The sequence below is a fragment of the Plasmodium fragile genome, assembly GCF_000956335.1.
Source record: "Plasmodium fragile strain nilgiri unplaced genomic scaffold supercont1.8, whole genome shotgun sequence".
NCBI classification, from domain to species: domain Eukaryota; phylum Apicomplexa; class Aconoidasida; order Haemosporida; family Plasmodiidae; genus Plasmodium; species Plasmodium fragile.
The window spans coordinates 202,758-218,770 of NW_012192588.1; the positions used below are offsets into that span (position 1 = coordinate 202,758).

General features: G+C 40.2%; 2 protein-coding genes across 2 annotated transcripts; both read right to left on the reverse strand.

The window, feature by feature from the left end:
• Window positions 1-198: 198 nt before the first annotated feature.
• AK88_00976 (uncharacterized protein) lies at window positions 199-2,685 on the reverse strand (the record flags this gene model as incomplete). The annotated part of the gene is made up of 1 exon (XM_012478618.1): window positions 199-2,685. The coding sequence occupies one exon, from the start codon at window positions 2,683-2,685 to the stop codon at window positions 199-201; it is 2,487 nt and encodes an 828-aa protein (XP_012334041.1).
• Window positions 2,686-5,343: 2,658 nt separating this feature from the next.
• Window positions 5,344-13,421, reverse strand: AK88_00977 (uncharacterized protein; the record flags this gene model as incomplete). The annotated part of the gene is made up of 2 exons (XM_012478619.1): window positions 5,344-5,959; window positions 6,139-13,421. The coding sequence occupies 2 exons, from the start codon at window positions 13,419-13,421 to the stop codon at window positions 5,344-5,346; spliced, it is 7,899 nt and encodes a 2,632-aa protein (XP_012334042.1).
• Window positions 13,422-16,013: the final 2,592 nt, after the last annotated feature.

The window sequence follows — 16,013 nt, forward strand, 5'->3', positions numbered from 1 at the left end:
AGGAGAAACGGGAAAACGGGGCGTTAATAAATGCTAAAAGTTCAGTCCTGCCTGTTCAGCTTGACGGATGCGCATTCAGGTATGTGTCTCATTTGTGCAATCGCTTATCTGTTGATATGTGCACCACATGGCCGGCTCCCTCGTCTTTGTTCCACCGCAACATCGACCAACCGCTAACATGCTGCAACGCTACACAGCTCAGAAGGCGTCGGCCTCCTCGTCGTCGGGGGCGTCTGCACCATCGCTATGCCCTTCATCATAATCGTCCTCATCGTCCGCGTTGTACACGTCGTTGGGGAAGGCAATGGCTGTATTGTTCTTGTTGATGGTGAACACAGTGAGCTCCACGTATTTGTCAATGGTGTTAAAAACATGCGCTTTGGTAAACCCCTTGGTTACAGCCTGCGTTTCGATTTCTTCAATCGATATCCATCCATTCCATTTTTTCTTCTTTTCCATAATCTTCTCCTTTATACTTTTAATAATATTCATAATTTCAGTGGAGGAATCTTTCCTTCTTCTTTTTTCTGTTTGTTGAGAGACGCTAGCTTTGGACTGCTCCGTTAATCGGATGGCTTCTTCAAAATCGGCAGTCTCTATAACATCGCTGTCTCTCAACCTGGCTAGAGCCTGTGATATTCGAAGAATGGCTAGCAGTGCTCTCGGTGTTGTATAATTAATACGTGTGTCGTTGTACCTCTCCTGTTGTGATTCTAGTTGTCTGGAAGAAACATACCATTGGGTAATTTTGGGAATCAGATCTGGAGAAATCGTGGGTTCTTTTTTTTTGGCTAGCTGGATAAATGCCCTCAGAACTGTTTTGTCAATTTCTTCATATCCTTCACTACTCAATTCAGATCTTTTCTTTTTATCATCATTAGAGTCTGCGCACTTCAAAATGTTCAGCACATGCTCAGCTAGCTTTTTATCCTTATCCCGATCAGATATATCCAAAAGTAGAAACTGTAAATCAAATCTCGTTAGTAGCGCAGCAGGCAAATTCATGTTAAGCATAACGGATTTTTTACAATCGTATCTTCCATTAATAGGGTTGGCAGCTGCCAACACAGAGGACCTCGCAGGCATGTTACTACAATGGCCAGCTTTAGCTATGGAAACGGTTTGTTGTTCCATAACTTCGTAAATGGCTGATCGATCAAATTCGTCCATCTTGTCAAATTCGTCAATGCAACATATTCCCTTGTCTGCCAAAACGAGTGCTCCGCCCTCTAAAGTTGTTTCCCCCGTATTGGGGTCCTTCAACACGGCTGCAGTTAAACCAACAGAACTACTTCCCTTTCCTGTTGTATAAATTGATCTAGAAGCAATGAGACATACCTTCTTCATCAGCTGACTTTTTGCAACTCCTGGATCTCCCATAAGCAGTATATGTATATCACCTCTTATCATCCCTCCATCTTTTTTCTTCTTTGTGCATCCTCCAATTAGCTGTAGTAGTAAAGCCTTCTTCACATCATCATGTCCATATATTTCAGGGCCAATATTAAAGGCCAACTTTTCGTACAAATTGGGGCTATTTTTTAAAGCTTGAACTTCTTCCATAATTTTGTCATAGTTGTCAATATGCTCATTAAAATTTTCTTTATTGTTTTGTACGTAATAAATGTGAAAGACCTTCTCTGCAATGAGCCCCCCTTTTAATGCTTGAAATCCACTTTTCGTGACTGGCATTAGAACCCCTGTGAGGGTGACAGACATCCCAGGTTGTACAGAAGTGGTGGACTCACCATGAATTATACAATTCATACTTCTGGGAATGTCTCCTTCTGGTAACTGGCTTGGCAATTCTTGGACTTTAATTTCTTGGTACTTTACAAATTTACTTAATTTGGCTTGAAATTTGAGTGATCCTCTAACACCATGCACATTTGTGCATCCGGGACAATCAAAAAGAGGCATAAAAAATGGACCATCCACTGCTTTATATGCAAATACGTGACATCTATCACATTCGTATGTTGCTACCTGGATCCTCGGCTTCAATTGAGTAGCTCTAATAACTTCACACTCGAATGTACTTAAGGAACCTATACAGTCTGCATTCACTACTCTCATTTTGCGAACCAAATCTCTCGAACTTGGGATTAGGATAATTTCAAAATTGACTCTTAAATATGCTGGTAATTTGTACTCTTTCATTCTTTCTTGTCTAATTTCTTCAATTGGTTTAATCATGTCACGAAATAAATTGTTAAAAGCTTCCTTTTCACTTTCGTCTGTGGAATACCCACTAAGGTCTTCATTATTTATTCTCCTCAAATTCTTCCTCTTTATCTTCTCGCTTTCATCTTCCTCTCCATAACCCTTTACAAATCTTTTGAAACATTCATCAGACAAGCATTTGTCCGCTGCGGAGTAAAGTAACTCCATGTACCTATGCGTGTTCGTCATAATCCCATTGTACACAGAGTAATCCGCCTCCTTGTTCTCCTTGCAAAAATGTTCCCTCAGGTCGTCCAAATATATTGGCAACAACTCTGTTTCGTGATTGTAAATCTTTTGAAGATATCCTTTATATTTCAACTTCCCCCAGTTGGTGTGGTTCGCCGCAGGGTCTTCGAACGTATCGAAGAAGGTTACCAGTTCGTCTATGTGCGCATTGTAATTCTTCACCGCTTCTAAATACTTTGTGTGGTTATCGTCCACGTAAGTCCTGATTTCCATTTTTCTTTCCCCCATTTTCGAACTCTCACGTGTAAGTGGGGAACTTTAGGCGGTGGCGGTGGCCTTGAGCTGGGCACCTCAAAGGGGGGACGTATATTTATATACTACTAATATATATATTTATATTTACACTTACATTTATATATATATACTCGCATGTGCACAGATGACACCCCTTCGCGCGCAGCACCAGTGAAATTCGCTCCCGCGCTGGCGCACGGAAAATTACCAAAGTTACAGTGTACGGGCACAAAGTGTGTGTTTTGGGAAACCCTTCTTCAGTAATTTCCCCTAAACACATTTGAAAGCGAAGGAGCTCTCACACAGATATGCCTCACGCATTTCATAAATACACATCCAAGTGCGCGACTTCGATTGACATATGTGTATTTTGGCGAGAATAAAAGGAGAAAAAAAAGTTAGCACATTTTTTTATCTGTGCGCGGCTTGGTGTGCTCTTTAAAAAAAAAAAAAAAAAAAGCGTGTGGCATAATTTGCCGTGCTAAACAAATATGTAATGGTTTAAAAAAATACGTCACGATATACGGGCACGATACGGATAACAATTTCGTCGTGGAAATTTTTTTCGTAAAAAAAAAAAAAGTAATTCTCAAGGAAACGTCAACATATGCGAACGTAACTGTTTCGCTAAAAATAGACATAAGGGATTAAAAAAAAAAATTGGAGCGTTCTGCGTGTGAAAGTATTCCAGGCGTATTAGAGGACATGGGCTTTTTGTGCAACTCGGAAAGGAAAATGCGCATCGAGCGTCAACACACATGCATTATTTCACAAATGCGCGGATTCTAGGGTTCGCAAAATGGCACTCGCCTTTTTCAAGAAAGCGAGCGTTTTGCATTTTCCCACGTTCTGTCCGTTCAATTTTCGCAACCTTAGTTTGTTACGCTCCGATGTGTTGCGCCGCTTTTCCAGTTTTTTCTTTCCCCCCGCAGTGCACCATTTTGATGGGCCATTCATTTTAAGACATACTGGACAACCAAAACAAGGTTTTAATTCCCCCATTTGGATGGTATATTTCTAGGTGTTTCTCATTGCAGGGAATACTCATTTTATGCTGTTATCGAAAGGTAGCTCATAAACCTGCGTTAAAAGGCCACCCCACTCCCGCATGGACCTCCGTGCAATGATGCGTACGTACAATTGAAACGTGTGCCTCCCTATATATATGCCTCCATTGATGTGTTGTTCATAATGGTTCTTTTAAAGCGAACAAACAATTTGCTTATCCCCTTCAGCGCACACCACCAGGTTGGCTCACCCCTTTTTTTACCCCATGAATGGGATGAGCACGCATGTTGCATGCGCGGGACAGCACAACATTGTTAAAAATACCTGTTTAAATAACGAGGTACATAACCTGCCCTCCCTATCCCCCAATGGTGACCCCTTCACAATCGACATATTTACACCCTTCTTAAAGGAAGAAAAAACATCCTTTTTTTTTTTTTTTTTTGTACTCATTTGAACAATTCGTTGTGTTAAGGAACGTTCCCAAAATGGTGCGCAAGTTGGAAAAAAAAAAGGAAAAAAGAGTAAAAGGCGCAAAAGTTAACGCTGTGAAACGGAAAAAAGAAGCAGCAGAAGAAGATGGAAACGCTTCCATAAACACCGGAAACATATTTTTATAAGTTTAAAAATGGACGCGCTAAAACAATAGTGTCGAATGTGGACTGATTCAAAAGCGTTAATTATGTATCACTCCCCCGTTGTTCCCCCTTGTTCTTTTTGCCCTCTAAGCGCAAAGAATACATACAAAAAAAAAAAAAAGAAAAAGAAAAATGAATACAGAAAGAGATATATAAATATATAGATAAGTCGATAAATAAATTTATAACTTTATGTGCATGTACGTACATACGGGATCGGGGAGCCCACACGTAGACATTCACGTGAAGGACACGGATGAGTAACACTCCACTTTTCCTCCCCCCATCATCATCCATGAGACGCATGGCATGGCACACAAGGTGGCACTTTTCCAAATTTGTATTCGATAAAATTAAATGCCGTCATTTCACAAATGAACTACATATGATGGAGGGAAATGTGAAAAATAAAAGAAGGGTATACATTAAAGTAAATTTCATCTTAACATGTTACTCATAATACACACGAAATTGTTGTATTATGGTAAAAACCATCCAACAGCAGGCGGGGGGAGAGAAAAAAAAAACAAAATTTATAAAAAATATAAATTTGGAAAAAAAGAAAAACAAAAAAGTTTACAAATAATATACACATAAAAAAAAAAGAAAAAAAAAAAAACAGGGAACAGAAAAATACACCAATGAGTGGAGTAAAATTAACTTCACACCCATGCGTAAGAATGTACACATATATATTCGCCAACATGTGTATTTCCCACTTCATTACACATTTGAAAATCAGTGTTATTTTTCTTCCCTGCTTGGGTTGGCGTCCCCACATTGATAACACGTAAATGTATGCGCAAACACACGTGTATGCTGCAGGTAGGTGTAAACATTTGCGCGTTGCGGAGGACAGGCTGCAACACGCAAATAGCAAACGACAATGCTCATACAGCAATGGTCAAAGCGTAAATCACTAATATCTTCATTTTTCACTTGCACTTCTCGTTCAAAATTTAGAAAAAAAAAAAAAAGCTACGCCCCGCTATCACTTGGCGCAGGAAAAATCGTCCAGTCGTTCCACATTCTTCATCGCATCCTCACGAAACGTATGGTCATGCATTTCATTTTTAAACTTGCTATTCACATTATTTGAGTAATTCAAAATTTGCGAGATGGGGTAGGCCGTGTATTTGCTTAACCCATAGTTATTGGGGAAAAAATAGTCCAGCAAATTGCTGTTCTTATTATTACTACTGTTGCTCGTGTTGCTAGAATTTTTTGCAAAACTGTTAAAGTCATCATTCGTTTTCATACTGTACGAGTTAAAAAGTTTATATTCGATATCCTTCTTGTCGAAAAAAACTTTTAACTCTATAATTGCACTAACCGGTTTGTGGTCACTTGAGAAAAAATTGTTGTGTGTCTTGTAATTTAAGTATTTAAAATATATTCTATCGTTATAGTAAAAATCATTCGGGTCATCACCCTGTGGATTGTTGCTAGCCAGTTGTTTTTCCCCTTGACTGTTCTTCAGCTGGCCCCTGTTGCTGTTGTTCACATCGTCCTTCTCTGATTGGAACTCCCGTGTCATGTACTCCTTCCGCTTCTTCTCCAGCTCCGACAGGTGTATTAGCTTCCCGCTCACCAGTATGCGATCGCACCTTCAGGGGGAGAAAAAAAGCATAAAAAATTAGGGTCGTGTCACGTACAGCGGTACGCACACCGCTATACAGGGCAATATGCGCATCGGCGTGAACAACCATATATGGGACAAAATACACAATGAGACAGGAACTGGCGCCCACACAAGCGCGCAGTGCTGCTACCTCTCGCGACCTACCAGGCGGGGGTCCGGCGGACGTCATACATGTTGGAGTTCTTCTTGTACTTGTACGTGGGGTTGAACATGATGGGGTGTTCGTAGAAAAGGCAAAACGGAAGAATGTTATACAGCTTGTTGTAAATGAACTGGTCATAGTGCAGCAACTGGTTGGCATTCTTATTCGCAATCGATTTGAAAACCTCCTCATGACTTTTGTTGATCCTAAAATTGAAGTCCCCACATGCGAAGAAATAATCAAAGTTAAAGAGATTATTCAATTCTTGGTTCTGGAAGCTGTTGCTCAAAATGCTTTGCATTTGATTATTCCTTTCGAAGATGTTCGTTTGGCCTGATGCCAAATGGATATTATTAAAACAGAAGGAGTTAAACCCTAGCCGAAATTTTATCGACACGCTTCCCTTGTTACCCGTGTTGCCCTTCATTCCGACCTTTACTTTGCACACCTCAATTTCTCTTATGTAGTCCACTAACCCCTCATCAATAAAAATGATGATGAAAAGTCCTATCATGGATACAGACTTCAGCTTCACATACTTAAATTTTTTCAAATTTAAAAAGTACTTATTTGATTCGTTCTTCAAAAAAACGTCGTTACTTTTAAAAGGTATTTGTTCTTCACCACGTTTACAATCCCTGCCAGGAAATTCATCCGAGGTCCGAGTCCTCTGTGTGCTCATTCCTTCCACGTGGCTATGCGTCTTCGCACCCTTTTTTCCATTAACAGAACCATCCATGTCGTCTCCCCCCAATTGTATCAAATTTACAGAGCCTCTATGTGTGCTGTCTTGAAAAACATCTTGCATGGTAGAAATGTGAACGTTATTCGTGTCCGCTCTCTTCCGATTTTGAGATTGGCCATACATATCATCGTCCTGCATTTTCTGGCCCGTCTGCTTCATATGACTCTGTTTGTTTCCTTCCACTCGATACTGTTTACCCTCTTCACTGTGTCCTTTAATGTTCACACTCACATCGTTCGAATTGCACCCGGTTCCATTTCCACTGGGGTAACTTCCCCCCAAGTGATTATTTACACCGTATGTATTATCGACCAAGTTGAAGACGTCTCTGCTGCTACACACAACATTGTTTTCCTTCCTATTAGAACTACTTATAGGGCTACTTTCAAAGAGCTCATTTATATTGGAACTAATATTTGTGTCATTGCTTTTTATCATGTTCTCCCCTAGAAGTTTGCCACCCTTGTTATCCCGATCCTCCAAAACATTTAGCACATTACTACTTTGTTTTCTTTGCTGCGCGTTCGTTGGGGGGTTCCTACTGAGGGGATCCTCGGGGGTCATCATGTTCATGTTGAGCATGTCCATATTGAGCAACTTGCTCTGTTCATCCTGGGAGTTAGGCGAAGCCGATGAAACAGAAAAACGAGGTTGAGCTTGCCCTTGATCCACCTCCAAGCTGTTAAAGTAATTGTTCAGGAAGCAACTCTTCGAAATGTCAAGGATGCCATTCTGATCGATACTTCTTCTCTCTTCCTTCTGGGTCGAACTTCCAGCGTTCGAAGCATTAGCATCATTGCCAGCGTTCCCCACGGAGGACGCGCCCTCGCCCATGTACGAATCGTTAAAACAATTGAAACAATTTTCGTAGTAGTCGTCCTTATTCGTCCCGTCCTTGTTGACTCCGGTGTGGTTATCATACGTATGGTGAGGCGTGTTGACGGACTGGCTGGTGACACCCTTGTGTCCCTCCTTTTCACCATTCATGGAACCATTTGCAAAGTACTCGCTAGTTCCAATTTTACTCCTAATATACATTTCTTTTTGTCTCTGCGACATTTCTGCCAGGGATTGGATAATTTTCTGCTCGATCTTCTTCTCCTTGAACTTGTCTTTCATGTTCATCAAAATTCTAAATCCCGTCAACTCGACCACCTCTTGGAAGCAAAACACATACATGTCAATGCACTCGTTGATCTGATTCAGCCAGGAAGAAATGTCATTTAGTTCGTACAGGTCATTTCCACATAGGTTCCATGTGCCTGCCCACAGTTTTACAATTTTTTCTTCATAATCATTATTGGTCATTTTTTTCTTTTTCCTATGCGAACTGCCCATTTTAGATTCATCATAATCCACGTAGTAATGATTTATAAGATCATGACTTAGATAATCACTGTACTTGTTTCTATTCCTCACGTTGTATATATAATTTTTTTTCTTATACAGATTTTTCATGTACACTAGATCACCTTTGTTTTTTTTTTCTTTGCCCTTTTTATTTACATTTTTTCTTTTTTTTTTCTTCTTCCTCTTTTTCTGGAAGTTACTGTCTGAAATGCTACTGTCGCTTCCACTTCTGCTACCACTGCTGTAACTACTACTGTTGCTGTTTAGTGTGTTCTCTTCGCTGCTTTCATTATTCACATTTGTTCGTGAGTATTTGTCCCTCATGGAGGTGCATTTCCCATACGATTTTTCCCTCCTCGGATGGACAACTTCCTTATTTTCGCTCTCCTCCAAATGCACCTTCTTCGTCTTCTTCATCTTGGTTCGCTTCATCGATTTGAGCATTTTACGTGATTCCTTCGCGTGAGGTGATTGGTGTGCGTGCTCCTGTTGATCTTCCGACTCCTCTTCATCGTCCTTCACCTTGTCATCCTCAAAATTTACACCTTTATTTGGAGGATAATCTACCTCTGAATGTGTCTCCTTACCATTCCTTCTTGCTACCTTCTTCGTCTCCATACTTTTGCTGGGCCCTCCAATTGTGCCCTGCTTGCTTCTTTCCCTCGATAAGGGCTCTTCGTCTTCGTCTTGTTCCTCTTCAAGCAGGCTACTACTATTTTCAACATCATTATCACTCGAATCACTGCTATTAGTATTCCACTCGAGTGCCTTATGTTTGCTTCTTACCCTTTGTTGATTCTCCTTCGAGATACCCCTCTCGGTTTGGATCTGGCCCTCACTCGGATGCACACTGCTCATCTGCGCATTCCTTCCATATGGTAGGTATGGAATCGAGAGGCCCATATTTCTGCCCCGTAAACCGAGGAAGTTCTCCTTATTCATAAAATTGCCGTAATTTAAAAAGTAATTAAAATCGGCCCCTATAAAATTTCTTCTCTTGCTTTTGCTATATTTCCCTGTGCACAAAATAATATCAATGCACTCTTGTCTGAAATTATCTTCAAAATTATTTTGATAAAATCTCTCAATAGATTTAATCGCATGATCAATGTTTGTGCTTAGGGAAGACCTTCCTACGTTTATTTGTGAAGAAAACACGCTGCCTGTTCCAGTATAATGGGTACTAATAATATCTCCATTTTCTACCCACATTTTTTTAAAGAAATGTTTTAAAATATGTACGTATTCATAGGGCTGTTCCTGTCGACTGCTAAACTTCCTTTCGTCTTCCCTCTCATAATTGCTGTAAGACATTCTATGCTTCTTTTCCTCCTTTTCCATTCTGTTCATGATTTCGCTCGTGAGACATTCCCTCTTACCGCCGCCGCTGTTCACATTGCTACCGTTATGGACGTTGCTTTCTCCATTTTTAACACTGCTAGCGTTGTTCATGCTGCTCTCATTATTGACGCTACTCGTATTGTTGACACTGCTCGTATTGTTTACGCTGCCCGTATTGTTTACGCTACTCACATCATTTGCGCCCTCCTCATTGCGAGGGGATCTCCCCTCATTCACATAGCAGTAATCCTCAAACAAACTATCGCTACTGTTGCTGCTCCCCTTGCTGTAATCGTAATGCTTATTAATACCTGGCTTATCAGAATGTTCCAGCAGGTAGCTCTCCAACGGGAGGGTAGTCACTATGGTGACGCTCTTGCTATTAAAAAGTGTATTGAAATTCTTGTAAAAACACAGGTGTGGTTTCTTCACTGGCTTTAAAAAAATGTCATTTTTTGATACATGCAAAACATATAGGATGAAGAACAATGTATAGTAGTACTGGAAGACGTTGGTCCTGTCTAGACAATCAAGACAATTCGTTCTAAACACTCCGTTTTGAAAAACGCAAGTGTCATTTTCCCCAACATTATTGCTACTACTGCTGTTTGTATTGGTACCCCCCTCAACCACACTATTCGACTTTTCCATAAAAAAGGATACATTCTTTATCTCGTTCAATAGAACTTTATTAATAAAATCGTTCATGGCATCTTCGAAACTTTTGTTCTTTACAGAAATGTGAAAATCATACTCGATGTAATTAATAAAATTTTTCTCTTTGTACTGCTTATCCTTCTTTATATAATTAATCAGCTCGATCATTTTTTTCGTCAATTTCTTTTCATTGTTTTTGCTTTGGCTAAGAAGATTTATATAGTAAATATTGTTGCCATAATTTGTGATCAACTTTTTGTTGTGCTCCTTGAAGGCCTTGATACTTAGCAGTGAAGACCGCTGTATATTTACATGCGATGACATGGAATGCTGCTTCCAGAAGAGAGGAATCGATCCTCTTATTTGGACTAGGGAAATTATTCTGTTCTCAAAATTGCTGTCACTATTGACGCACCCCTGGTTGGCTGCGCCACTCTCCCCGGCGGCAACCTTTTCCTTATTAACACTCGCCTCGACAGTTCCTTCACCTGTCGCCTTCTCTTCCTCCAGCGGATAGGACATTTTCCCCAACGAGTCCGACTCTCCCTCATGTATATTCTGTCCACTACTACTTGGCGCACTCGCTCTATGCGGCATCACTTTGGGGGCAGCACCTACTCCCACAGAGCTATCTTGTGCCTCCCTCAAATTGTTCACATCGTTCCTGTTAGGGGTTCCAAAATCGGGACCAACGGATGAGCCTCTTCTCTCACTCCCTTTATGCTTCTTCACATTATCTAGAGCCATGTTAGCCTTGTCAAATCGATTCATATAGGTAACGTTCCTATTGTTAATTCTTACAATTTGCTCTGTCTCTACATAGTTAGCCACATACCCATCATCATTGATGCCCCTCTTATTAAATCGTGTCCCTCCCAAGACGGAGGAGCGACGACTTATGAGAAGCAGCTCTAAACACTTCCTATTTATCTCAATAGAAGTGTAAGAAATGTAGCCCTGAATTACTGAGCAAAACCAATTGTCATCAATTTTGCATTTAGACTTGATTTTTTTAATCATTTGATAATTCCACATGAAATTTTTTTCGCTCACATGTAGGAAGGATCTTTTCCTATGAATTGGCGATGAAGAAAACATGGGTTCTACATCTACCTCTTCGATATTCTTTTTCGTTTTTTTCTGAATACACTGCGTTAAGTCATAGTCATACGAGTAGTACATATGGATTGTCAGAATTTTCTGTATCATTTTTAACATTTTGTGCATGTCCATTTTTATATTCATTTTTTTTTCATCCGTTTTGACACTTTGGTCATTTGCATTTTTGAAACTCAGGGGGTAGGAGTTCCTCTTCTCACTATGTTCGCTATTATCCATCACAACAAGGTTGTTCCCTACGTTGAAGTAGGAGTTGTTAATGAGGTCCTTCAGGTCCCCCTTGTTTTTTCCTTTTGCATTTTTTGAAGAATACATTACCGCGTTATTTCCCCTATCGATTGGTACGCCCTTATCATCGTCAACTTTACTACTAGTGCTTCCGTTCCTTGATCTCCCTGCGCCCTTCTTTTCATCATTATAAATGCTCATCAAACTGTGGTAGTAATTATCGTTGTTCCCGCTAGTGGGCACATCTCCAACTGCTGCTTTTGTACCTACTATATCCCCTTTGTCACTAGGCAGACTTACTCCAGGTGGGCACAAACTAGACCTCCTCTTATTCTCCCCAATGTTTAGAAAATTATTCTGGTCATTCTTTCCTCCGATTTGACATGACTCTTTCCTACCATCAAGCAGTAAGTCGTTTAACCCCTTCCCTTGTATACCCATTTGATCTCTACCGACTGTCGATTCCCCACAGTCCTTCCTATCCGTAAACAAGTCATCAATCAAGTTAATGTTTATCTTTGGAGAATCAATGAGTTTCTTCACGTGAGCATCTTCCTTATTCGCATAAGACGCGTGTATTTCTGTCCTACGTACGTTACCATCATTACTATTGGCATCGTACGTACTACTGCCATTTTTCTTTTCCCCAGCGCCTCGACCTCTGGAGTTATGCTCACTATTGGTTATCTTGTTAGACATGCCTCCATTCTCCTGCCGAGAGCACTTGTCCTTATCGTTTAGCACTTGCATCATAAATTCATTGTCATCCATCGTTGAAGAATTGGTGTTCATGATTTCTTCCTCGTTCCGCTGCATTCCCCTGTGGGTGTGGCTGCTCCTAGCAGCTCCCATGTTGTCGGCAGAAGCGCCAAGACCCCGAGCGTCATAATTCGTTATGTCCGAAATGATATTCAAAAGATTTTTATGATTGAATTGGTTAGTCAGCCATCTTTTCGCAGTATTAAAATTGAGGATCTTCTTATTTTTCTCTTCTTTCTTGTTGTAGTTGCCACTTCCATGGGTTCTATGACTCATGGGTTCAACCTCCATTTCGAATTCAGTTCCAAATTTGTTACCTGTGCTCGTAGATCTGTCTCCACCAAACTTGCTACTTGTATTTGCAAAATGTTTGCTATACATATTCTCCTCGTCCATTTTGTAGTTCTTCTCAATTATATTGTCTGAGCTGTATGGCTCGTAGGAGGGATCATTGGAGTTCCCATTCTGCTGGGAGCTTCCCGCCTTGTCACCATGCTTGCCGCTACGATTATCACTACGGTTTCCGCTTCTACTCCGTTGGTCACTAGGACTCGTGACCCGCTTTGCTACCGCTGTACTGTGACTGCTATTATTTATGACCTCAAAATCTTTTCCTATATCTTCATGGTTGACCAAGTGGTTGATAAAGTAATTATTGGAGTTGTCATCAATGTTCAGCGCATTGCTAATTATTGTATTCAAAGAAACTATATTAATATTGTAAGGGATATAATGTACCTTCTCTATCTTATATATACTTCTATACTTATTTAAGTAAAAAAATTTGCACAGTAGTTTCCATTTGTCCACTACGAACAAAAATAACTCATCTAGAATTTCAATAGTTCCAATTATATTATCTATGATTAATTCACTTATAATATTTCCAAATTTTTTGCTCTTCTTCCTGATTTTATCTTTATTTATTAATTTCTCAGTACACTTTCCACTATCGCGGAAAATGAATAGGGATGGCACTTTGACCTTATCATTTTTGCTGTCTTTTAAATTCTTTATGTAGATTATTTTAAATACCTTTTCGTATATTATTAACAAGTATCTCCCTTCAGTGTTGTATGCATTCATCAGCGTTGCCTCGTGTTGATATATATATATGATTGTGTGATATGAATGAGGGGGATATATAAATTGTTACGTCGTCCACGCAGTGTACTGCAACTGCTATGGTTGGATGCAAATGGTCGCTCACCAAGCGCAGGGAAATTAACGAGGCAAAGTTAAATTAATTCGGGGGAAGAAAACAAAAACAAATCGGGCAAAAACAAATATGTCTATTGCACAAAATTCATGTTTGTGTCGTGTGTACACTTGTCCAGCTGTGGTACCACGCAACCGATTGACACACTTTCCACATGCACGATGCACGATAAACAACGAACAATGCTCAGGTGAATACAGAAAAAATATATATACATAAAGGGGCCTCAGAAACCCGTACACGTGTACGCCCTCAACACGACGCAGTGATATATTAATAGATTCTCTCGCATTAGATAACAGGACGAACAGTTTATCCGCACGCGTCGGTGCCCACACGGAGGGGTATTCCGCCGAAGAGCGCGTCTATATGTTCACATGTTAATTAATGTGCATTTGTAACGACGTGCGCACGGGCGCCATAAAACAAGGGCCAACTCAAATGCTAACACACACACTACTACGCAGGGAACAAGTGCTCACACTTGGAAGGTGAACAAGTACTTAATTGCGCAGGAGTCTGCTATGCGCTTCAAAAATGAAAAAGACACATTTGTTATCATCTCAAACGAGCTCTTTCATCATTTCTCGTTTCACTTTTTTTTTTTTTTTTTTGTCATTTTAAAGGGAGCAATTGCACTTGTCCTTCAACTGATGTCACTACATAGAGATTAATCTTTTCAACTAAATTATATGTAACGATTTAACAGGCATATAAAAAAATACCAAAAAAATTTTTTTGCGGGACGAATTCACACCTTTTACAGGGGGCATAAACACACAGTGTGTAGTGTTATGTCACGTTTGAGTGTGCAGAAAGGTTTATATACACCCATTTGTTTGCGCACTGGGAAGGGTGCTGCTGCTACTGATTGTGCTGTTGGGAGCAAGATAACGTGCACTACACACTCATTAAAGTAACCTGCCCTGCTGTATTAGCGAAGGGGTCATACACAGTGTAGTCATTCATGCACCTTCGCGCGAAAAACCAGTTCCCGTGCCTGTCAACTCGATCACCTCTGGTTCGCCTGGATGCAGGCTGCGCGCAGGATGATGCAAAAGCTAAATTCCCCTGTTGCGTGTGCGAATGCAGGGGAAGTGAACTGCACGCACATGAATACGTGCACAGTTGCGAACGTTCGCGGCCGATTACACGATCCGTGGCGCGCCACATAAAACAGAAACAAGGAGGGGGGGGAAATGCATAAAATTTCAGAACATACACATACATACGTCGTCTGTCGTACAGGGTGTGTGGTACATAGTACGTGCGCATGTATATGTACGGGGGTATCCATATGATGGCAGGCATCCGCTTGCGCGCTCGCTCATTCATTCAAAAAACGCAGAGGTCAGTGGGTAAGTTTCATAAGAGGCGGGTTAACAGGAACAACAAGGAAGTTTTCGCAGTATCTTAAAAAAAGAATTAAAAAATTACGAAAAAAAAAACTTGTAAATTTGGGTATATATACTTATATATGTAATGTATATATGAACATGTGCGTACTCCTTACCTTATATTATGCTTACCCTTTGCTATAATTTGTCCCGAGTCATTATTCCTTGATCCATGCATTTCAAAATTTTTTTTTTTTTTTTTTTTTTCGTCTATTCGGAATATAAAATTTGTTAAAAACAAAAAAAAAAAAAAAAAAAAAAAAAAAATCCTCCAACCACAGTTGCGAACTCCGTTTTTAAATATACGTGATGTGTAATTTTACCATTTTGAACAGTTAAGCAAAAACGTAAAGAGATAAAAAAATACGTTTTGTACAAAATTCACAAAGTTGCAATGGCGTATGACCAAGTAATTATGATAAATATCAAGGGCATAGAGGGCATTTAAAAAATTGCGCCATTTTGTGTACCAATTTATCCCCTCGAAATAAGTACCCTTTGTTACTGCCGCCTGGGGAACTGTACCCACTTCGGCGCGTCGTATGGGTCGCAAATTTGTTCAGTTTTTAAAACAAAGTATTGGCGAGGGGAAAAAAAAACAAAAAAAAAAAGAGGAAAAAGCTGATATAGCATTTTCTGGCATGGAAGTTTTCCTTACCACATTGCCGCCAACCACCCGTACACAGCATATAGCGGATGCAGGGTGACACAAACATTTTTACTTTGCGTTACGATTGTGTTTGTTCATCTGCAAACGGCGTGCTGCGTCACCGCATCGTTAGCGTACCCACGTACACATGTGAAGTTACACAAAATGAAAAAAAGAAAAAAAAAAAAAAACAAAAACATTCCCACGCGTGAGTTACAAAAATGAGTGTAAAAATTAAAGGAGAAAAAAAACTACTCCCTGCTTTTTGTTTCTCTTCACGTGCGGTACACGCACACACGATTGACACAAATGTTGAACACACTGATTTCCACGGTGGACGCAAACAGTCGCGTCCTGTCAAGTGTGTTTTGCCTTCTCGACAACATCCCCATTGCAGCTACTTTTACACAAAT